The sequence below is a fragment of the Betta splendens genome, chromosome 24 (assembly GCF_900634795.4).
Source record: "Betta splendens chromosome 24, fBetSpl5.4, whole genome shotgun sequence".
Lineage (NCBI taxonomy): Eukaryota > Metazoa > Chordata > Actinopteri > Anabantiformes > Osphronemidae > Betta > Betta splendens.
The window spans coordinates 9581217-9602881 of NC_040901.2; the positions used below are offsets into that span (position 1 = coordinate 9581217).

General features: G+C 45.1%; 3 protein-coding genes across 4 annotated transcripts; 2 read left to right on the top strand and 1 right to left on the bottom strand.

The window, feature by feature from the left end:
• Positions 1-4: 4 nt before the first annotated feature.
• Positions 5-6636, bottom strand: zbtb2b (zinc finger and BTB domain containing 2b). Its single transcript, XM_029141319.3, has 3 exons — positions 6142-6636; positions 3861-4041; positions 5-3732 (listed from the first exon to the last, which is right to left on the bottom strand). Exons 2-3 carry the CDS (start codon positions 4031-4033, stop codon positions 2364-2366), a joined length of 1542 nt encoding a protein of 513 aa, XP_028997152.1. The 5' UTR covers positions 4034-4041; positions 6142-6636; the 3' UTR covers positions 5-2363.
• esr1 (estrogen receptor 1) lies at positions 5777-21625 on the top strand. Of its 2 annotated transcripts, none has more exons than XM_055506140.1 (11): positions 5777-6113; positions 13203-13300; positions 13863-14267; positions 14980-15194; positions 15665-15781; positions 16447-16631; positions 16709-16874; positions 17824-17962; positions 18775-18908; positions 19475-19658; positions 20395-21625. In XM_055506140.1, the coding sequence occupies exons 2-11, from the start codon at positions 13290-13292 to the stop codon at positions 20684-20686; spliced, it is 1848 nt and encodes a 615-aa protein (XP_055362115.1). In that variant the 5' UTR covers positions 5777-6113; positions 13203-13289; the 3' UTR covers positions 20687-21625. The 2 variants fall into 2 exon arrangements, with proteins under 2 accessions (XP_055362115.1, XP_028997147.1); XM_029141314.3 differs by having other exon boundaries at positions 5781-6113; positions 16721-16874.
• Positions 6820-11846, top strand: armt1 (acidic residue methyltransferase 1). The gene is made up of 5 exons (XM_029141326.2): positions 6820-9065; positions 9414-9519; positions 9613-9854; positions 9998-10163; positions 10343-11846. Exons 1-5 carry the CDS (start codon positions 9007-9009, stop codon positions 11129-11131), a joined length of 1362 nt encoding a protein of 453 aa, XP_028997159.1. The 5' UTR covers positions 6820-9006; the 3' UTR covers positions 11132-11846.
• Positions 21626-21665: the final 40 nt, after the last annotated feature.

The window sequence follows — 21665 nt, forward strand, 5'->3', positions numbered from 1 at the left end:
GTCATCAATTATAAAACATTTTTATTTTCCATTCTTCATTGAAAAAAGCTTTGTGTACACAGAAAAATACTCACATACCTGAGAACACAGATTGATCACATTAGATGTCAGACGGGCAGAGGGGAGCAGAGAAACCACGAGCATCATGAGCTAAATAATCGCCTCTCTCCTACCTGAGATACGGAGATGTTCAAACACACGCACGCGACCATTAAGTTACAAGACGGATGTGGAACAACTCGAACTTGAAACGAGGAAGAGCTTCAACTTTTCATAACGCTGTGCGGATTTCTTTGCGCCAACAGGGGGATTAATGTCAGTAGTACAGCTTCTCAGTTACCTCCAAAAATGGAACTTCAGTCAAAGCATGAACAAGGAACTTGCTAAAATGAGATGTCACATTTATTTATGGCAAACATGGGTTTTAGTTGGTGAACACAAAAGCAGGAGGACATCACTCTTCTGATTTAATAGCTGTCCCCTTCAACAGACCTGAGTAGACAATGAAGACAATGTGGCCAAACACTGGGAGAACTGCGTTATAGAATTTAAAATACAAAAACTCCAATTTAAACCTGCGTCAAACCTGAACTTCAGCACATTAAACTTTCATTTAATGTGATCTATCACGCCTGTTACATCAGTGGGGGGAGACCCCACACAATTACATTGTGTCAAATAAAAAAAGTTGTTACTATTTACTGCACAATAGTTGTGTTTTAGTTGTTAAACTGATGTTCAGGTTTATAACAGAAATCCAATCAGACCCTCGCTGGTATTTCTCTGACTTCTGCTACTGGAGCTGGATCAGCTACAGAACATGATGATTCAAACACTTCCCTTGCTTCACATTTATTGGACATGTAAAGTTTTTTTTCACGATTTCCAGTTATCAGTAGTACACAGAAAGCCTTCATGTCCTCCCCCAAAACAATTGCAAAATAAATAGCACCTTTTAGAACTGATGACACATATGGACCTAATATTATCATCTGACTTCTGCAGAGCCTCTACTAATCCAAACCTCTGCTTAATTTACATTTTACTATGCTTTACTATGAGTCGTATCTCTGACAATAGATTAGTTTAATTAAGGACTACTGTTGCACCACTACTTTGTAAAAACTTACACAGCAATATACATATCAGAAGGCGTTATACAAACAGAAATGCACAAAATGAGGGAGGTTAGACATTAGCACAAATTTGGCAACGGGACGATAGAAACGTAAAATCCAGAAATATTAAACTAAAGTAATTTCAAAGATAAATTTACCATCGCCAATACAGAAACTCCTTCTAAAACCAATGGATTTCTATTTCGAAAGCTTTCATTTACTATTATTCATACACCTTTGCAATATAATGTATTCTTTGTAAATATAGTGCTGTATATAAAATTAGAAAAGCATGTTAAACTCATTTTTAAAGGGCTTTTAGGAATAAATTCTAATTGGTAAAAGTAAATGTACAGTCTAATCGAGGTAAGAGTCTGGATGGAACACAATGCTTCTTTAACAAGTAGCTCAACAGTTACAACATGTAACTTTTATAATTAAAGTGGCAAGACTGTAAACACAATGACTTGTGTTCTGTTGTCTGTGTCTGGTCGAACTCCTTCTGCGTGGTAGAACTAATCAGAGATAACGGGATCTCAATGGCTGCCGTGACGGGTGGGGTTGACGGTCACGTTTCAAAGTTTCCAATCTGCTGAGGCAAGACACAAATGGAAGACAAGTGTACTTCCCTGCACGGGAGGCATCGACCCCAAATAGAGCGGCTGTAAAGCCGCCGCACGCTTTTATCTGGAAGCACAAGCGGAGCCTGACCCGGACAATCAGCGGCTCATTTACGACCATTTAGAACGGTCTCATTTGAGCGGGGCCCGGAGATCATTAGCAGTTTGCGCGCCCGCCTCCGCCCAGGCTCCTCTCACAACACGTCGTCTTTTCCGGAATGGCCTCTGCTTCCTTTTTTACACTGAAACTCAGCCTGTGCAGCCTCACCACAACTGAGCACTTACGCAAACACAGTGTGGTACACGCAGACATGTGAGCGCCTCAGACCAATGTGCATCCGCATTAAGGACATGAAACAACAAGTAATGGCTACTACCGTACGTCTCTCTCATAGGTACTTAACGTCGGCTTAAGTCAAGTCTGTCTTATTTGCTTTTTGATGATGTTGGTTTACTTTTATTTAAAGTTTTTCATACTCCAAAAAAATCTAAAATACTGTACAAAGACAAGGTTAAAGTCGATCAAGAACCTTACATACCTGGACTAACTTAACCTTTAGCTTAACTATTAACCATAATTTAGAAAATAAAACACCTTAAAAAGGATAAATACACAGTTTTGGTGCTACTCTACAAGGATCTCCCCAGTCTTTATGGGTTCTAGTGGGGTGCCAGAGTTGGACAAATCAGAGCCTTCATCCTTGGAAAACTCTTCACGCTGGAGCAGCATTCCTGCCCCCATGTTTCCCTGCAGCCCCACCAACCCCCCCTGGGTGAAGCACAGGTGCTTGATCACTTCGTTGGGGCTGGAGAAGGTGGTCGCGCAAATGTTACACTTGTAAGGCTTTGACGAGCCCAGGAACATGGCCTCCATCTGGCTGCTGTCGTCGCCGGCGGCGCACAGCTCCATGCTCTGCCGGTCCACCATGGTGTAGGTGTCGCCTCCCTGGTTCAGGCACACGTGGCGGGCGGCCTGGTTCGCCCGGCAGAAGCTCTTCCCGCAGCTGCTGCATTTGAAGGGCTTCCCCGTGTGGATGTACATGTGCTCGCGCCAGTGGCTCTTCTGGATGAACTTGCGCCCGCAGGTGGAGCACTCGTATTTGCGCCGCTTCACCTCCCGCTCCAGGTCGGCGCTCTCCAGGTTGTCGATGTCGGCGATGTCCGACGGGGGCGGCGTGTCGGCCTGAGAGTTCAAGCCCCCCACGGCCCAGCCGGACGTGGACACCTCGCCTCGGGGAGAGTCCGAGTTGGTGCCTGAAACGGGCGTTTGCTCGCTGTCACTGATTATCTCCACCGCCAAGGCGGCTGAGGCGCTCGGCCCCGGCTTCACCTCTGCCTCCAACACGCTGGGTTCTCCGCTCAGAACCGGTGAGAGCACATTACCGGGCTCAGCCGGGGTCTGCTGCAGGATCTGGGCGTGCTGCAGAAGGTGCTCTCGCAGCAGACTTCTTTGAGTGAACCGACTTTTGCACAGGTGACAAGAGTAATGCTTCCTGAAGGAGGAACTCCTCTTCATGATGCTGGGCTTTACATGAAGTATGGCCCCGGCTGAGGACCCCTCTGCGCCCAGCAAGTCGCTCCCCACCTCCTCAGGCGTAGGCTTGCTGCTGCTGGTCGAGGCCTCCATGTCGGGGGGCGAAGAGGTCAGCTTGGGCTGCACATACGACGCGGCGGCGGCGGGCGTGGACGGACTCCTCGCCTCCAGGCTGAGCTGCTCCGCTTCGCACGGCGAGCCGAGCTGCTGCTGCGCCACTTGTTGGTCGGAGATCTGGATGCCGTAGAGGGAGGTGGAGAGGTTGACGCTGTGCTCGGGGTGCGTGTACACCGACTGGCTGGCCTCCTGCAGGAGCGGATAGGCATGCAGAAATCTGACGCCCTGCTCCAGCCGCGCAGGGTCTATCAGCTGGGGTGCAAGCTTGCCTGTGTACATCAGGTTGAGGAGATAGCTGAAGATATCTGGCTGTATATCAGCGGCCTTCAGGCGCACACAGTCACTGCAACACAAACATATGAGTAGTCACCTAGTGTCCAATGCAATGTGAGGAACGAACAATATTAGAATAATGAACTATTGGTTAGTTTGGCATCCACATGTGATGAGATGGAGTCATTCCTCGTGTACCTGTCCTGGTGGATGAAGAGCATTCTGAAGTAGTTGGAGAAGGCAGCGAGGACGGCTTTGTGGGCTTTGAAGAAGACGTCTCCGATGGCCACAGTGCAGTCACACAGGAAGCCAAACTCCCTCTGAGCGTTAAGCTGCTGCAGCAGGATAAGACCATGGTTGGCCAGCTCCATTCTTCAACCTGCACAAAGACGCGCACGCACACGCGGCCATGAGCTTCCTGTCTGGAAGTAGACCAGCGTTTATTGTGACCACAAAGAGTCAGGGCTGACAGGGGTGATCTAACTTCACACAACAGCCAAGAGTCCGTGTGTGGAGCAGTTTACAAGTTGTCGAACACCAACAGCAGCCAATAATGGTCTTTGGACATGTTTTAAAATGCCTATTAGAAATTAGGAGACATTATTCCAAATTCTAAACCAGACATGAAAAACATTTTTGCTTTACGGGTGTTGTTTACTGAAAAAGTCTTTAAACTGCTTAAAACCACTAAAACCAGAGAGGTTTCACTAGTGACCCATTTGATACCAATCTCACCCAATCACTGACAGCTGGGAATAAAATATCCTCATAATGAAAAACCTTAATAGCATCTAAAAAGTTAAATGTACTAAAGGAACCCGTTTTGTAGTTCCTAATAGACTTCCACTTCAACATTATGGACAAATGATTAGCCACCAAATGTCAATAACACATTAGGAAAGCACTAAAGGTAAATAAAGCAATTCATCTCCGTCTACAGAGTGAAAACATGATTCTGCTTGGGCCCAACCTGACATTTTAGTGCTGACCAATGAGCCGAGCGCCGTTGACCCTAAAGGTCAGCCGAGTACTACCCAGGCTCCAGGCCATCACATGACCAGAGTTTTGGGTGTCGACACACATTCCTAAGGCAGAACTGGTTCTACCCCCCTCAGTGAAGAATGGAAACAACCCGTGGGCAGGGTGGATCTCCTCTCCCCAACACTTTCACCAAACCACTGACAGGCACAGGAACGTATGGCGACCGAAGCCGACTGATACCGCAGCCAGTGCAACCGTGACCCATTTAAATTCTGCACACGTCACGCTGAAAATCTACACACACACATTTTATTAGAGGTCAGAAGGCAATGATGGGGACACTCTAGGAACAGACTTGGGTTATCCATCTTGTGCAAAAGGAACTCAGCAACGTACTTGAACCACCAATAACTGTCTTGTTTCTCTCAAGACACAGGACACTCCATTGCCAATTAGCACAGCAATGACAATAAATAATAAGGCAATAAATAAAATCTTCTACATATTAGAAAAACCCTGACAATCCGTTCCAACAGTTAGATATAATCATGCTTCACTGCATCAACCTAACACGTGTAACAAGTATTTATATAAATACAGATTGCGATTTGCGTCTGGTTCAGAAGACCACAATGCTTCATTTATTTAAAAAAACAAACAGATATTGATTTTGTGAACGTGGATTGTGCCCAAAGAGCCAGACAGCTACTGGCAGCTTACGTGCAGAAAGCCTTTATTATTACATTACATTAGGATAAAGTGTAGACATGGAGCGGTTCTGTTCTTCTCTGTATGCGTGTTCTCACATAAACGCTAAGCTAAGCTAGCGCGAGCATGTTTGTTTGGCTAACGCACGGAGATGGCGTGCGGTCAATTACATCGCGGAGTTCCACTCCAAATAGAGACACATGTTTGACGAGACACAGAAATAAAAATAAACGATCGACGAGCCGCGATCGCTAGAAGTCGCATCCACGCTACAGTCACAACCAAACGTGTTAATCAAGTTGTTTCCAACAATAAAGCACCGCCCCTGATGTGGCGTAGACACGTGGAACAGTAACTTCTGTGGTGCGATTGCCTGTTACTCTTAAAATACAGCGTTCGCGTCGCTTATGGGCGAAGCGCGCGAGGAACGTCAGCGCACCGCGGGAGAGGAGCCGTTTCGAACGGTTGCACACGGCGCATAAAGAGCCTTCCGCCGCGGAGCACGAGCGCGCCCGGGCAGACACCCGCCTCGGGTCTCCGTCGGTTGCTACTGCTAGCGCGAGCAGGCGGACGTGCGCGCGTGCGCTGCGAACACGTACACACACATACAGGCATAACGTACACGCGCGCGGAGGAGGGGGGGGGGGCGCGAGACGCAGGGGGATGGGGCTGGTCACGAATGCGCTTCTTTTAACTTCCCCGTGACAATTACAACGAGGCAAAGCTTAGCCAAATATGCTAACGCGACCATTAAACGAACGGGTGAGTGAACGGTTAGAAGCCGCCGTACCTGCGCTCCGCCGAAATTGCTGGAGTTTGCCGCGTCGCCGTTGTTTATTTGTTACCGGGGACTCGTCCGTCCTCTCTGGGCTCGCAGCAGCTCGCACTGTTCCTCGCGAACGCAGCATTCGTTGGCGGCGGAGAGGGTCGTCCGTCGGTGTTTTCCGGTTAGGGGTTTTACGTTACAATCACATGACTGTGGGTAAAAGCCAGCCGAGGAAAAAAAAGCGGCCGTTGTAGGAGAAATCCGTTGAGCAAGGGGGCGGTTGAGTTAACGTTAATTTCCCTCACAGTGGAACCGCAGCCCCGCTAGGCTGCGTATGACAGCCGGTGTTAAACAGTTAACAGCTACGTGCTAGTTAATCATTCAGCGTCCGCCGTTAACGACACGCTAGACGCGAAACCGAAGCGTGTGTCGTCCCGTAGCCGAGCTCACGGCACAAACCCATTAACACTGCTCGACCCAATTGCATTTAAAACTTTTACTTTTTCGGCAAGTTCAAAGGGAGCAGCCCATGTTCATATGATAAAATGAATTTAAAAATGTTCACATTACTATATTCATACCCATTTTTACATTTTTTTCGTATCAGTATATTTCACTCATTTATTTATTTTCTGAGTGATTAGAAGTAGAATATAAAAAAATAACTGAAGATGTTCAACATGTCATCTGTGTTTTATATTATACTTCTTCAGTTTGTTGTGTTTAGTTAGTTTAGTAAATAAAAACTAGCAGCTTATTACAAACAATACTATTAACGATTATTTTTAATGTTTCTTGGAAAGTTTCAAAACATTATATTTGATTTATAACTGTTAACCTAATGTCTACACAATGTGCATAAACGTACACCAAAATCTACTACTACACCACATTAAAAACTATGTTACATTTAATATGTTTGTTATTGTTATGGGTCACTAATATAACTGCAGTTCATATTGTATTTTAATGTTGAAATATCTGTTTCTTGGGCAGTAGTCATTTTTAAATATGTAAAGTTATACTTATATTTAATGAAATAGGAGCATGTAAAGCACATATTTTAATGGAAAGAACAATTTTTAGAAGAGCCACTAGATGGAAAGAGTGAACGTGGAGCCAGATGCTGCCTGTCCACTGGTACAGGAAATGTTTTTCTTCTCACAAATGCACTTTGGAGTCACATCAATATTCTATCATCAGATGTTGTCGTCAGTGAGTAGGTGGATGTTGTCCCAGTGTAAACACCAATTTTTTTTCCAGACCTGTCATTACAGAGTTGCATGTCAGCCTTAGGACGGGCAGTCTAGGGCCAGGCTAAGCAAGTTGGAGCCTCCAAAAATGTGTGTTGGGGCAGGCAGAGCATGGGTGGGGAGCGAGTGTGGGAGGAGGCAGAACTGTCCGTGACCTTAGCAATTAAAAATGTATAATTAAGTCTTTAAAAGAAAAGAAATATTTCACCAAAAAGTGAATTGAAACGACAGCAAAACAAAAATGTTTACCTAGTGAAACATTTCACTGCAAGAGGAGAAACTGTACCCTGGTCTGTCAATAAAAAGTCAATAAACGTAGTATTTTTATGACAATGCTCTGCACCCTCGTCTCAATTCAAATGTTCTCAGAAGATTTTATTTTCGCAGAATATCTTATTCAAAACGGATGTGTGGCGGCCTCCCATCGATTTCAACAATATTGATTTTCGGCTGTGATTAAAGCAAACAATGAGCGTGAGACTGCGTACAAACAAACAAATAATTAAAAAAAACGTAAGGCGAGACCGCGTTTGTCATAAGCAAACCCGCATCAACGCGACCGAGCACACCGCGTTCCGTCTCCTTCCCCTCGGCGCAACGCTGCCCGCGTGCTGAGCTGAAACACCTGTTTAAACAGGCCTTCACCGTTAACCGCCGCACCCCCACCGTCCGCGGCCTGTTTTAAAGCCGGAGTGGTGACTCACTCCTCTCTCGGTTTAGAAAAACAGATCCGGCCAGGCTGGGGCCCCGGCGGGGGGAAGGGAGGCCGGCGGTGGATGAACACCGGAGGTGGACGCAGCTGGACTCCCACTCCCAAGGACCCCACATCCTGACAACGGCCCACCGTGTTCCCATAGTGACTGACCTGGGCGAGGACAAAACACCGCCAGGATTCATTCATATGCTTATCTTTCCAGGCTCGTAGTCCCGAGTGGAACCGGGAACAGAGTCAAGATACAGGAGGACAGAAAGTGGGTTTGATGCTAAAAGGTTGAAGCGGAATCCACTACTGCTCGTTTCATAACAAATGGCCTCATTAGAAATAAAAGCAGCTGGACCTTGCAGTGTGCCACGGAGCCGTTGAATCCGAGACTCTTGCAGTGATTGTCCTCCACTCCCCCCTCTTTTCCCGCCAAAAGCCTCAGGGGTTCGAATTCTGCCCTTTTGTGATAGGGCGAATCGATGTCTCCATGGCAACCGTTGCCCCGGACAACAGTGGATGCTCAGGATGCAGCAGAATACGTTGATATGCTGCACGTTGAGTCACTTAGCATAAAACGCGCTGCAACGACACGAGGCTTAGAAACAGAGTAACGGGGTGAATTGATGAAAACAATTAAAATAATAATAAATGTGAGACACAGCTGACTACATTAACCGCTAGATGGTGGCATTGTATCCTTAATAAAATCCAAAGTGTAGAGAAACCTGAAAGAAATATTAAATTATTAATGTTATTATTCATATTATTATTTTTTATCATATACACAGCAAACTAAAATGGTGTAGTTAAGTTATTTCTATTGCAAAATAAATGATAAATATAAAACATTCCTAACGTTTGTCTTTGTCCCGGAAACTTTGTCGATAAAGTTGAAACTTTATTGAATTTGAACTGTTTCTTATTGCTGTAATCATGGCGTCTGATCCGACTGTGACCGGAGTTCCTCCATCACTATCTGCCAAAGTAGTCGGGTACGTGATTCCTTCAATTAAATACTTGGTAATTTTGTTGAATATTGTGATCAACCACGTTGGGGTAATGAAAGAGCAACATATCCTGTTCAGTCAGCAGAAGGGTTAGCCCCGTGCTAACTGAGAAGCTGCATTTTGTGAGCTAGGTTTCCTCAGTGGAGGCATGCAAGTAGTTACATGGGGTTGTCTCTGTCACATTAAAACCAATATGAGACCAAGTCATTGTTGTAGTTGGAAGTACGTATTTACAGCTGAAACATTCCCAAAGCTAGGCTAACTTCACATTCAGCTGGCTAGCCTGCACAAGTCACCTGCTGCTGTATCAACGAGCGCATCGCTTCTTCGCAGGTCTTTCGCGTACTTTACAGTTAAAGACAGGTTGCCGACCATTCTCACCAAAGTTATTGATACAATTCATCGCAACAAAAACAAGTTTTTTGAAGAATATGGAGAGGTAAGGCTTGGCATTCAGACTTGCATCATCTGCTTACACCATTGGGACCATTTCACAACTTGACGTTTATGTTTCGTCCTGAACTTGACACAGGAGGGCATCGAGGCGGAGAAGCAAACAATAGGCTTGCTGTCTAAGCTGAGGAACGAGCTGCAGACTGATAAACCAGTTCTCCCTCTGACTTATGGCCGACAAGATACTGAGCCGTGGAACCAGTACCTGCAGAGGCAAGTGGAAGTGCAGGGGGACCCGGAGTCCGTGAGCTGGTTCAAATCCCCCTGGCTGTACGTGGAGTGCTACATGTACCGCAGGATACAGGAAGCTGTGTGGCTCAAGTGAGCAGCATTCACATTACGACTATAAATATGATTTTACTCTGTGTGGCAAAATCTTTGGATGCCATGCAAATAAGCATCAGCATAAAAGGCAAATGGCCTTTTTGTTTCTTTGTGTGACATGTGTGTTGCTTTTATTGCAGTCCACCCATCAATGACTATGATGTCTTTAACGAAGGAAAGACTCAGAGCTTCTTTGAGTCTCAGCAGGCTGTGATAGCCATTTGTACCTACTTGGAAGGTGTGAGGAAGCACATTGAAGAGCTGTCAAAGAATGAACTTTTGGAGCATTTCCGCAAACTGCTGCTGGTTAGTACCTCCCTTTTTAAAAAAAAAAAAAAAAGTTTGTAGCCAATAATTGTATTCATCTAAATGTGTATTTTTTAAACATAATAAAAAATAATTGAATAATTCTATACTGCCTTATATTGATACAGGATTTTTCAAGATACACATTTTTTTAATTCATATTTATTTATTCTTCACAGGTTTCTCTTTGGGGTAACAAATGTGATTTGTCTATCTCTGCTGGCAAAGAGAACTCACAGAAGACCAGTCCAATTGACTCCCTCAACGACCTAGAACCTTTTATTTTAGTGGATGATTCTAACATGGTATGGTCATCTCTTCTTTCTGCTCAGAAGCCAGTGCAGCCAGGTAAAACCACGCCAGGCCGGGTGGACATTGTACTAGATAATGCTGGCTTTGAGTTAGTTACTGACTTGGTGTTGGCAGATTTTCTGGTCTCCTCTGGCCTTGCGTGCGAGATCCATTTTCATGGCAAATCCTTCCCGTGGTTTGTCTCTGACGTCACAGCTAATGATTTTCAGTGGATCATCCGAAAGGTCATGGCAGCCAATCACATGTGGATGTCGAAGAGTGGAGTGCAGTGGCAGCGGTACCTGAAAGAGGGCGTGTGGTGCTATCATGATCATCCCTTCTGGACTCAGCCTCATGAGTTCTGTGATATGGCCGCTGATGCTCCAGACCTATACGCAACCTTGCAGCAGGCAGACCTGGTGCTCTTTAAAGGTGATCTCAACTACAGGAAGCTAACGGGGGACAGGGACTGGGACCACACGGTGGGCTTTGATACAGCGCTGCGAGGATTTGGACCTGCACCGCTATGTAGCCTAAGAACTCTCAAGGCCAATGTTCAGGTCGGTCTGCAGCCGGGCCAAGCAGATAAGCTCACTTCACAAGATCCAGACTGGATGACCTGTGGCAAGTATGCTGTCATTCAGTTCTACAGCCCAAAGTCCGAACAATACAACTGATCACAGTTGTGGATACATAAAAACATTAATGTAAGAAATACCATAAGCAGGAGTCCCTCTGCCTTAAGACCCTTAGCTTAGACAACGTTGTTAAATGGTGTCTCTCTCCCTCATAAGCAAGAGCTTCATGTTTAACACAGGAAGTCCCAGTAACAGAGGTCTATATTTTCACTACTGATTTCTAACATCTTATTCCAAAACTGTTAGCACTTTTATATCTGTGTTCTCCCGTGAATTGAACAGTTTACAGTGGCAAATCAAAATTTTTTTTATTGTTTATGTTTTACAAAATAAACAATCATGTTTACATGTTGATGCAGGATGACTTTGGCTTAGCTTGGTTGTTTCTGTTGCACTTGGCACCACTGATGCATGCATCAGGACTTGCATACAGGTATTTAAGTTAGCTGTAAGGCACATCGTCTATCGGTGGTTTAAAAGTTGTTGGGGTGGTATTAGAGTTAAACATTAACTGTTAAGACCATAGCACTGCTTGATTTAATAGCATCCCAGACCTCTGTCCTAATTAATTAATTAATTGATTAATTAATTGGCCAATTAATTAATATCTCTTACTGTTATGTAATGTCAAGGATTACGGTTCATTGTCAGTTACAGTACTTTACAGTGATGTTAACTGGATTATTTTTCGTATTTCTGTGGAAAATTCTGCCAATGACAAACAGCTTTAATTTAATAAACCGCTGCAGTGAGATGTTTTGGTCCTGTTGTTCTTCACAGCCATGAGAAATATATGTATGTTAAGATCTTTCTGTTTGGCTCTACTATTGTTCAAATGTTTACTAAATATCTATTTAATGTTTATATATATATAAAACATAGGTTTAACCTGAAAATTTTCCTGTACTTGCATACTTTTGCTGCCAAAAACTGCCATTCTTTCTCTTCTGTAGCCTAAATAAAACGTAGATATCTTAAGTATAACATTTACCTATTGGCCGTACCTAAAACTCAGGTCAAATTGGACCTAAAACATTCAGTTGTTACTGCTGCAAACATTATTTTATATTAAAATGGTGGCTGAGCTGGTAAAGCAGGTGCCTGCCATACTAACATGCATTGCCAGTATGATCTGTTATGAAAATGATGTCAATTACTGTTAGAAGTATTCCGTCTGGAACCATTTAGATGATTCTGCTGGTTTGTCAATCTTCATTTTGCTGCTTTTTTAATGTAACGGTGTGTTCGTCTTATTCCAGGGGAAATGCAAAAAGAAAAAATACATATATATCATAATCAGGGCTACTTGTTTACCACTTGACCTGACATGTCCTGAAAATTGGGCTGTTTGCTCAAGAAAGATGTTGCACAGAGAATGGAAAATGAAGGCTCGGTGCCAAATGCTCAGTTTTCCCCCTGTGCTGTTTTTTGCGTAGAGCCACATTTATCAGTGCTTTGCGATGCGTCTCGGACGACCTTATCTCATGAGATTAAAAGATTTTAATTAAGTTGCCATTTGATATGAAATTAAATCTGCAAAATAATAATGTACTTATGTAAATTATATTCATTTTTGATTAGATGAAGATTTCAAAACTGGTTGCATTTCACTGCTGCTATGGACATGTGAAAATATTGCTGTATTTGTTTGTTGGTTGTAATGTCTCAGTTCAAAGTTCGTCTTTTAACCTCGACTTCTGGTCCCAGAACAAAAAGAATCTCCGAAAATCAGAAACCTGGAACAGATAAAGATAAAACGATTGATTCCCTTAAATTTGCATAAATGCTTTGCTGCTTTGTTCGTTTGTGTATTTTTGTTCCAGATTAAACTACCGTGATTTAATCCTGAGTGATTTATGTCCGTTTCTGTGTAATGTTTAAAGAGAAATAGAAGAAAGGTTTTGCAGCATCTAATTAAAAGAAGAACCAATCCCCTCATTTTGGATTGATTGTGTAATTATTGGCTGCCAGAATGAGATCTGACCTCCTGCTGTGTTTGCTGTGTTATGGTGACCTGGCACTTCAACATACCTGCTTATCGATTTGTCTGTATCTATAATGTGTTTATCCTTTTTTTTTTTAACCTTTCCACATATACCATTGTGTTCAGTGAGTCCAGCTAGATGTCTGAGAGGCGAAGATATGAGTGGAGCACACAAGGAGGGAGCCGGTCCCCGTGGTGCTCAGCAGAGGATCCATGTATAAGAGGTGAGTTTGTATCATGCTCTTTGGTCCCACTGTTTAAAGCTGTACCAGTGCTTGCTTTTATAGGAGTTTTAATCATTTTAAAGTCTCCTAACTTTGAGTGAAACCGAACGTGGATTAGACAATTCCCTTTTTATCTACACTGAAAGGAAGAACATGCTTTTCTCTAGATGTCCACTACAACAATAAAAGCTTAGACAAAGGCGAATGTGTGAGAGGACGGGAAACGGTGTCTTCCTCAGGTGACTCTCTGCTCCAGCAGGCTTTACTGTACATGCTAATAAAGATGTAGGGACGAAAGGCTTGGGAAAAAAAACCTGAAGCAGGTGGGGAGGAGTCTGGATGTCTTATTTTAGGAGCTTTGAAGGCAGAAGCCTAAGACGGGGACCGGAGGGGTAGTGAAGCCACTAGTTGCCGACAGGTTTTACTGGCGAACATAAAAGCCAGAGGAAAGCGAAAAGGGAGAGGGAGAGAAGCGCTCGCCTGCACTCCCCCTCCCAGCAAACGGGAGAGCAAGTCTAAATCATGTTGCTTATCAGTGCTGTTGTGCTGTGATGTTGCTCAGGCAGCCTTGCAGACCGGTGCTCAGATCCAGGATCAGCCCAGCCTTCACAGAGCTGGAGACTCTCTCCCCGCCACGTCTCTCGCCTCCGCTTCATGCCCCCCTCAGTGACATGTACCCCGAAGACAGCCGGGGGACTGGAGGGGTAGCCTCTGTGGACTTCCTGGAAGGGACGTACGACTATGCCACCCCCACCCCTGCTCCCACTCCTCTCTACAGCCACTCCACTGCAGGCTACTACTCGGCTCCTCTGGACACCCACGGACCGCCGTCTGACAGCAGTCTGCAGTCCTTAGGCAGCGGGTCCACCAGCCCCCTGGTGTTCGTGCCCCCCAGCACTCGACTCAGCCCCTTTATGCACCCGCCCAGTCAACACTACCTAGAGTCCACCTCCGCATCCATCTACAGGTGAGCGAACGCAGTCTTTTTCTAGAGTAAAACCGTGTAATGTGCTCCGAGGTAAAGTTGGATCTGTTGACGGTCGACCCGCTGACCTTTCCCTAAGTTAGTGTCGTACTCGCAGCCGCGCGTCTCCTTAGAGGGAGGTCATTTGGTGCAGATGCCGCCTCCAGCGCTTGACTCTGATTGGTCAGTTTTGTTTGCTTTGGTGATTGTGTAAGTGACCTGAGCTGTTGTTTTTCAGTGGGGCACCTTTAGCTAAAAAATAAATAAATGCTTGTTTGCATCTACTTAATTTATGTGTTACTAAATGTATTTATTCCTGTCAAATTCTGATCATTGCTAAAAAAGCTTTTTTTAAATCGCTCTCTTTATACAAAACATTATCACTATCTCTATAGAAAGGATCAAGTTTTTCCCTGGTTTCTAATTCCAGGGATTAAGGACTTTGTCAGGGACCTTGAGAAAGGAACAATACGTTAGAACAGCAGCACAGATTGTTTCCTGGCTCAGGTGGAAAACAGCCCCCTGCTCTGTCACAGCCACCGTCTAATTAAAGCCGCTGTGATTCACTGTTGATGTAAATAAATAGCAATAGAGGCACTAGTCATTTTACACAACTCAAGTTAGTGGTTTGGTATTTTATCTGATCATCATCCTTCTGAAGGTTTTTTAACCATCATGTGAGTACGCCTGCCGTTTTAACGGAGCCCTCCTGCAGGTCCACTCAGCAGCCGGCGTCCAGAGACGACCAGTGCGGCACCAGCGAGGAGTCCTACACTCTGGAGGCCGGCGGGGCCGCAGCAGGAGCTGCCGGCTTTGAGATGGCCAAGGAGACGCGCTTCTGCGCCGTGTGCAGCGACTACGCCTCCGGGTACCACTACGGGGTGTGGTCCTGTGAGGGCTGCAAGGCTTTCTTCAAGAGGAGCATCCAGGGTGCGTGGGTGGTCTGCTTCTGCTGTTTGGGACCATACATCCAAAGAACATGCAGAGAAAATAAAATTAGATGATCTGATTGGTCCATTAGCTGCTTATTGTTAAAAAAATCAGCAGGCAAACTGGGGGATGAAGAGATTTGAAATAGTTTATATTTCCTTCACTGAGCGTCATCGACCGCTGCCAGTGATTAAAGCTGTGCAGACGAAAGCTTCCTCCGCTGCCGATGCTTCTGCTGTCCGTTTGACATGAAGCTTCAGCTCAGTGATTGATGCAGACTCTTGCAGCGTGTCACACCGGCTGCAAAACTAGTTTTTACAACAATAAAAAAAGCAAAGATGCCACATTTTAATTTTCTCCATCTCCAAACCCCTGGAAGTGCTAACCGAGGCTTCCTGTCTGCTAAACAACTAAATATTCTCAACTGAAGACTTGGGGGACTTGAAATAATAGATGTCCCTCCGTTTCAGGTCACAATGACTATATGTGCCCAGCGACCAATCAGTGTACTATAGACAGGAATCGGAGGAAGAGCTGCCAGGCCTGTCGCCTCAGAAAGTGTTACGAAGTGGGCATGATGAAAGGAGGTGGGTGGAAACACCAGCAATGAGCAAAGACTTTCCATTTTTCCAAGAGCTGTGGATTTTTTTTAAATAGACGGCTGCTGCAAAACAGTCTAGGTACTGAAATGTACTGTAAAAAATAAAAGCCTTGGAATATGTGCTAACACATAAAAAGGCATCAGACTCGATTGACACGCTTTGCTTCCTCTGGGTGAGTAACTCTAATGTGCATTCTTTCCCTTTGTACGTTTTTTTTTTATTCCAAGGCCACTTGTGGTTTCAGAGCTCCTGTTTTGAATTCTTTTTCTTTGTGTTGTTTTTCTTGATTCTCTGGTTATCGCTCTGGTGGTTTTGCTCTTGCACAGATTAGGCCTTGTATACATTGTTTTCATCTTTGTGAAATAAACCCGAATTACTTCAAAGAAAAAAGTAAAATCTATTAATCGTAGCTTTTTGCAGTGAGGATTGGCACAAATATGAGGACGCTGGTGGATGTAGATAAGCTGGAGTCTAGCTTTACGTGACCTTGAAGTGATTTCCTCTTAAGGAGTACATCTTAACACACCAACAGTTTTGTTTTCATACTTTTTGAATTACTCAGGCACCATTTTCTGTGCACTCAACCCTGATTAATCTGCATGAGTGTGTGTGTGCTGTGTGCATCCTAACGCTCATGCTGTGTCTTTAAGGTGTGCGTAAGGACCGCGGCCGTGTCCTACGCCATGGAAAACGAAGGAGCGGCACTAGCGACAGAGTCAAAGCCACTAAGGTCCTGGAGCACAGAGCAGCGCCTCCACAAGACGGGAGGAAACACCGCAGCAGTGCTGGGGGGGAGGAAGGAAGGTCACCAGACACTGCCATGCCTCCGGATCAGGTATCGTTCAAATACATACACAAAGCAGCATCTTATACCTGAGTGCTTTACTGGATCCACTGTGTGACTTGCATCAGCTGTGTCGTCAGGTCCTCCTCCTGCTGCAGGGAGCCGAGCCCCCGATACTGAGCTCCCGTCAGAAGCTGAACCGCCCCTACACTGAGGTGACCATCATGGGCCTGCTGACCAACATGGCCGACAAGGAGCTGGTCCACATGATAGCCTGGGCCAAGAAGCTTCCAGGTTGGAATGAATAAAATAAGATGGTTACTAAAAAATCTAAAGAAAGCATTATTCTTTATAATTGTAATTCAGACTGATCACTGGCCTGATCTACATAAGCCGTGGAGATGTATTCAGAAATGTTCAGCAAGTAGGCAGATAGGTGAGGGCAGGTGTGTAGGAGCAACATGACATCTTCAAGACATCACACGTCTGGTCTAAATTAAGACGCATACGCAGAGGTAGTGTGTACCTTGTTTATTGGTTTGTGGCAAAGCCCCCAACCCACACACACACACACACACACACACACTTACATGCAAAGCCATTACAGTGATGGTAATTACAGTCATCACCTTTCGAGAGGATTGTTTGGCCAATTTGCTGGCACCCCATAGAGCGTAAATGCAGTATAGGACACATCATGCTTTTGCATTAACACACACACACACACACACACACACACACACACACACACACACACACACACACACACAATGTGCTCTCCAGGTGAGTAAATCCTCATTTTGAGGTATTATAATCTTGTGCGTCACTAAAAGCCCAAAGACACACAGTTTTTATTGTGAGGGTCCAAACAGGGAACGGAGGGGGGACAATGGCAGTGAATTGCTGTAATTACATATGAGTTGATGCTGCTGAGTGCCAGTGATAAGGCTTCTTACGGCAACAGAGAGATTGCAGATGGTCGCATTTAAATAGGCAGCCCTTGACTAACAATGACACGAATATTTGTATTATTATAAGTGGGGGGGCTTTAGTGTTTGGATATTTCACACTAAACTGTAGCTTAGATGCAGCACAACAGGAGATATTTTCATTGATTTGATCTGGATGCTGCTGTCATTCAGCTATTGTTTAGAGTTAATGAATAACACTGTGATAATTTCGTGATGAGCATCACAGGTCTGATTTGGTTTTTGTGTCCTTTATGTTGTGTGTCTTTCTGCAGGGTTTCTGCAGCTGTCACTTCATGACCAAGTGCAGCTGCTGGAGAGCTCCTGGCTGGAGGTGCTGATGATCGGGCTCATCTGGAGATCCATCCACTGCCCCGGCAAGCTCATCTTTGCACAGGACCTCATACTCGACAGGTAGTGAAGAACACTTGGCTTCTGTGTGACTGGCACCTTACGATGCCTTTCCATCACTCTGCTCCTTTCTCTTCCTGTTTCTCCATCTTCCTCTCCCTCTCTCTAGGATCTTAAGAGTGATACATCAGCATTGTAAATTTTCCATTTCACACCTTATCAGCCATTGTACCATCCCAACACATCCACCATGGAGTGAAAGACTAATTACATGTGCCCCATGGAGAGGAGAGCAGCCTCTCTCTAACCTGAAATGTCCACTCGTCATTACAGTTGTGAGCTGGCAAACCAAGGCGGAGATTTAATCAAAGCGTCAACGCAAAGAATGATGGAAAAAGAAGAGCCCCAGTTGGAGTGGTGAAGGAGGGAGAGTTAAATGATGAACAGAGAGGATGAGAAAATCGAGACATGGCTGTTTTCTGGTTCGCAGGCACAGACTGTTCCCTCCATTTCCCCCTATGTTCAAAGTAAACAAGCCCAGTATCAACCTGAGGCAGAGCGAGGGATGGAGGAGACAGGGCTTTTACTCTCTGATGGTCCAATCTGATTCAGAAGTGTATTATGGAGTATTACCTGGTCCCCGTACGAGTGTCCTCACCAATTGGACAAAATGACTAAAACGCTGTGGGTCAGGGTTGGCAAATCCAGCTGTTCCTGTGCTGCCCAGCTTGAGCTTGGACTCCAGACACTAGATATTATTATTTTTCAAGCACCTCGAAAACTAAGCACACATTTGCAGTGATTATTTAACCCGTGCCGCCTCCTCGGACCAGGACTGAGGCCTGCCTTTTTGTAATTGTGGCTCTGCCCTCCAGGAGCGAAGGCGACTGCGTGGAGGGCTTCGCGGAGATCTTCGACATGCTGCTGGCCACCACGTCCCGCTTCCGTGTGCTCAAGCTCAAACCCGAGGAGTTTGTTTGCCTTAAAGCCATCGTCCTGCTGAACTCCGGTGAGGCAGCCCGCGTCGGCGTGAGGGACTTCCTCACATTGTCTGCTGTGTTTACAGTCCTGGGGGTGGGAGGCACTGACACCAGGCAGCGGAGACACTAATAAAAAGCATGCAGAGCGTTCATCACACGCTTTCTCTCTGGTCCTGAAAGTAAATATCGAGCGGTGTCAAACTACACCCACACGGGTGAAGCTCTTGCTGCTGCTCTTGCACATTAGGTGAACAGAGTGTTCTGGGAAGGGCTGTACCATCGATATGCCCAATAACTGTTCCCATGACAACATTGGGCAGCTCAGTGGACTGTGATTGTCCTGGAAATTTCTATATGAGAAACTGAGTCAGCTGAAATACCAACAGGATGACTCCGGTGACACAGCTGCTGGGGACAAATGGAGCGATTACTGTGTGGGCAACACTGCAAATGCAATTAGTGCTCAGCTTTTAATCAAGGAAAACATGTTTGTTCTTTTAGTTTTAGCATGAATCTATAATTAAGTGGGTTTCATCCCAGCAGAGCATCAAGGTGAAGTCTCTGGAACGCAATAACTCTGTGTTCCCTCCATCAGGAGCTTTCTCGTTCTGCACCGGGACCATGGAGCCGCTCCACGACAGTGTGGCGGTGCAGAACATGTTGGACACCATCACCGATGCGCTCGTGCACCACATCAGCCAATCGGGATGCTCGGTTCAGCAGCAGTTGAGACGACAGGCCCAGCTGCTGCTGCTATTGTCCCACATCAGGCACATGAGGTGAGGAACTCTAAAACATAATAATATCGTGTGATTTGCATTTGCTGATGTACAGTCAGTGCTTGTTTGATTCTCTGAGATGTCTGTGGCTGGTGGTGTATTTGACAGTGTCAGATTTAGTACATCTGCTGCAAGTCTAAAAACAGTGGATGTAAACAAGGCACAATCCATTCAAACAAATCTGATGTGGACATGTTTGGCATGAAAAACAAATGGAAGTAATCACTACTGTAAATGCACGTCTGTCTCAGCTTTAGAGAATGATGATTTAACCTAATGCCTGCATGTCATTCCTTGTGTAGTCTAACCACCCCTCTAACTTGGAGAGCAGCTGTAACCAGGCAAAGCAATTTCCCCGAGATTATTAGTTATTTGGGTCTTGAATGATGCACCAGTACTGTTCCTCTTTAAATGTCAAGAGTAATCAAGTATCTGGACCTGGGACTTTAATTTTCTATTGTTGTCATAAAAGAAATCTATTCTTACCCCAGTTAGCAAGAAACCAGTCTTCATGTCAAGCTGGGGTGTCACACCAAAAGTACACGTGTACTTGTTCTGTCTTAAAGGCACTAAAAAGGAGAAAAGAAATGATGCCTTAGTATAGTATGTGGTCAAAATTAAGCCTTATCATATTATATCTAGTTGTGTATATAATTGAAAAGATGTGGAAATCAGCGTGAAGCTTCATTAATGCGACCCGTGTACAGTCACCGCAGCTTCGTCTGTCTCTGTTCAGTAACAAAGGCATGGAGCACCTCTACAGCATGAAGTGCAAGAACCGGGTGCCTCTGTACGACCTGCTGCTGGAGATGCTGGACGCCCACCACCTCCACCGCCCCATCAGGTCCACTCAGCCCTGGTCCCAGGCTGACAGAGAGCCCCCCGCCGCCACCAGCGGCAGCGGCGCCTCCTCCGCCGGCTCCAGCTCGGCACCCAGAGGCAGCCACGAGGGCCCGAGCAGAGCGCCCACAGGCCCCGGCGTCCTGCAGTACGGCCGCCCGCTCTCCGACTGCACCCACATCCTATGAGAGCGCGCGGGAGCCCGATATACATAGCAGTATTTGAATTCACTTCACGATTATTTATAAATGACATGATTATTTCTGTTCATTTCGTAGCTGATGGGGGAGAAATTAATTAATTTGCACGGCTCCGGTTCATGTCAGTCTGAGCTTCACTGCAGTCGAGCTTTGCTGCTTTTATAACACCTGTGATTTTGGCTTAGTCTGAGTAGAACAGTACAGCTTCTGATTTCCAACGGCAGGCATTAGGACAAACTGTGGAACTCTCTTAGCTATGATTTGAAATCACTATATGCTAATTTTTCATATTCGCTTCAACCAAAGTGCACTTCCTGTTGAGTTTAAGGGGCTTTATTTTTTACACAGTATCACAAATGGCTAAACGTGTCAGTATTTTATATTTGAAAATATTAGACACCTAAAACAATTTCAGCCTTGACGTATACATTTTTAATAGCTAAGCTATAAACCGAGGGGCGCTGGTCAGATAATGGAGGAAGCCGGGCTTGATTGTTGGGCAACTTCAGCCTGCTACAGCTTTGTACAGTAGAGATGTTCTCTTTGCTTATTGCACTAATTCCTTTTTTCAATTTATGTGAAAACGTTGTGTGTGTTTGACTGAGAGAGAGAGAGAATCAAAGGCATAGAGGACTCAGATTTGTGTCTAGTTTTAGCAGAAGCTGTGATTTCCTGGTAGATTTGACTGGATTTACGCCTCTCAAATTCTACGCATCATAATTCAGTGACGGCACATAAAACGCAGGTTCATAGCTTTTACAATGTTTTACGTTGCAGGCTGGAATCCAAAGTGTTTAAATTACTATTGTAAAGAGAAGCATAAGGTTTTAGTGTTTGGACAGAAAATCTCCCAGAGTCGACTGTAAATCCAGTGAAACCAGTCTGCCTTTTGTCTACTGTCGAAAAATAAAAGCATCAGCTGGGGAAGGTCTGTTCACATATTGTTTTGCTGTTCAAGGAAACACAG

Excerpts from the sequence above, each read along its gene's own strand:
- zbtb2b (XM_029141319.3), bottom strand. The coding sequence starts at position 4,033 with ATGGAGCTGGCCAACCATGGTCTTATCCTGCTGCAGCAGCTTAACGCT. Across the intron at positions 3,733-3,860 it reads CTCTTCATCCACCAGGACAG|TGACTGTGTGCGCCTGAAGG; the intron begins GTACACGAGGAA and ends TTTGTGTTGCAG.
- armt1 (XM_029141326.2), top strand. The coding sequence starts at position 9,007 with ATGGCGTCTGATCCGACTGTGACCGGAGTTCCTCCATCACTATCTGCC. Across the intron at positions 9,066-9,413 it reads CTATCTGCCAAAGTAGTCGG|GTCTTTCGCGTACTTTACAG; the intron begins GTACGTGATTCC and ends GCTTCTTCGCAG. Across the intron at positions 9,520-9,612 it reads TTTTTGAAGAATATGGAGAG|GAGGGCATCGAGGCGGAGAA; the intron begins GTAAGGCTTGGC and ends AACTTGACACAG.
- esr1 (XM_055506140.1), top strand. Across the intron at positions 15,195-15,664 it reads CTTCAAGAGGAGCATCCAGG|GTCACAATGACTATATGTGC; the intron begins GTGCGTGGGTGG and ends CCTCCGTTTCAG. Across the intron at positions 18,909-19,474 it reads CATCGTCCTGCTGAACTCCG|GAGCTTTCTCGTTCTGCACC; the intron begins GTGAGGCAGCCC and ends TCCCTCCATCAG.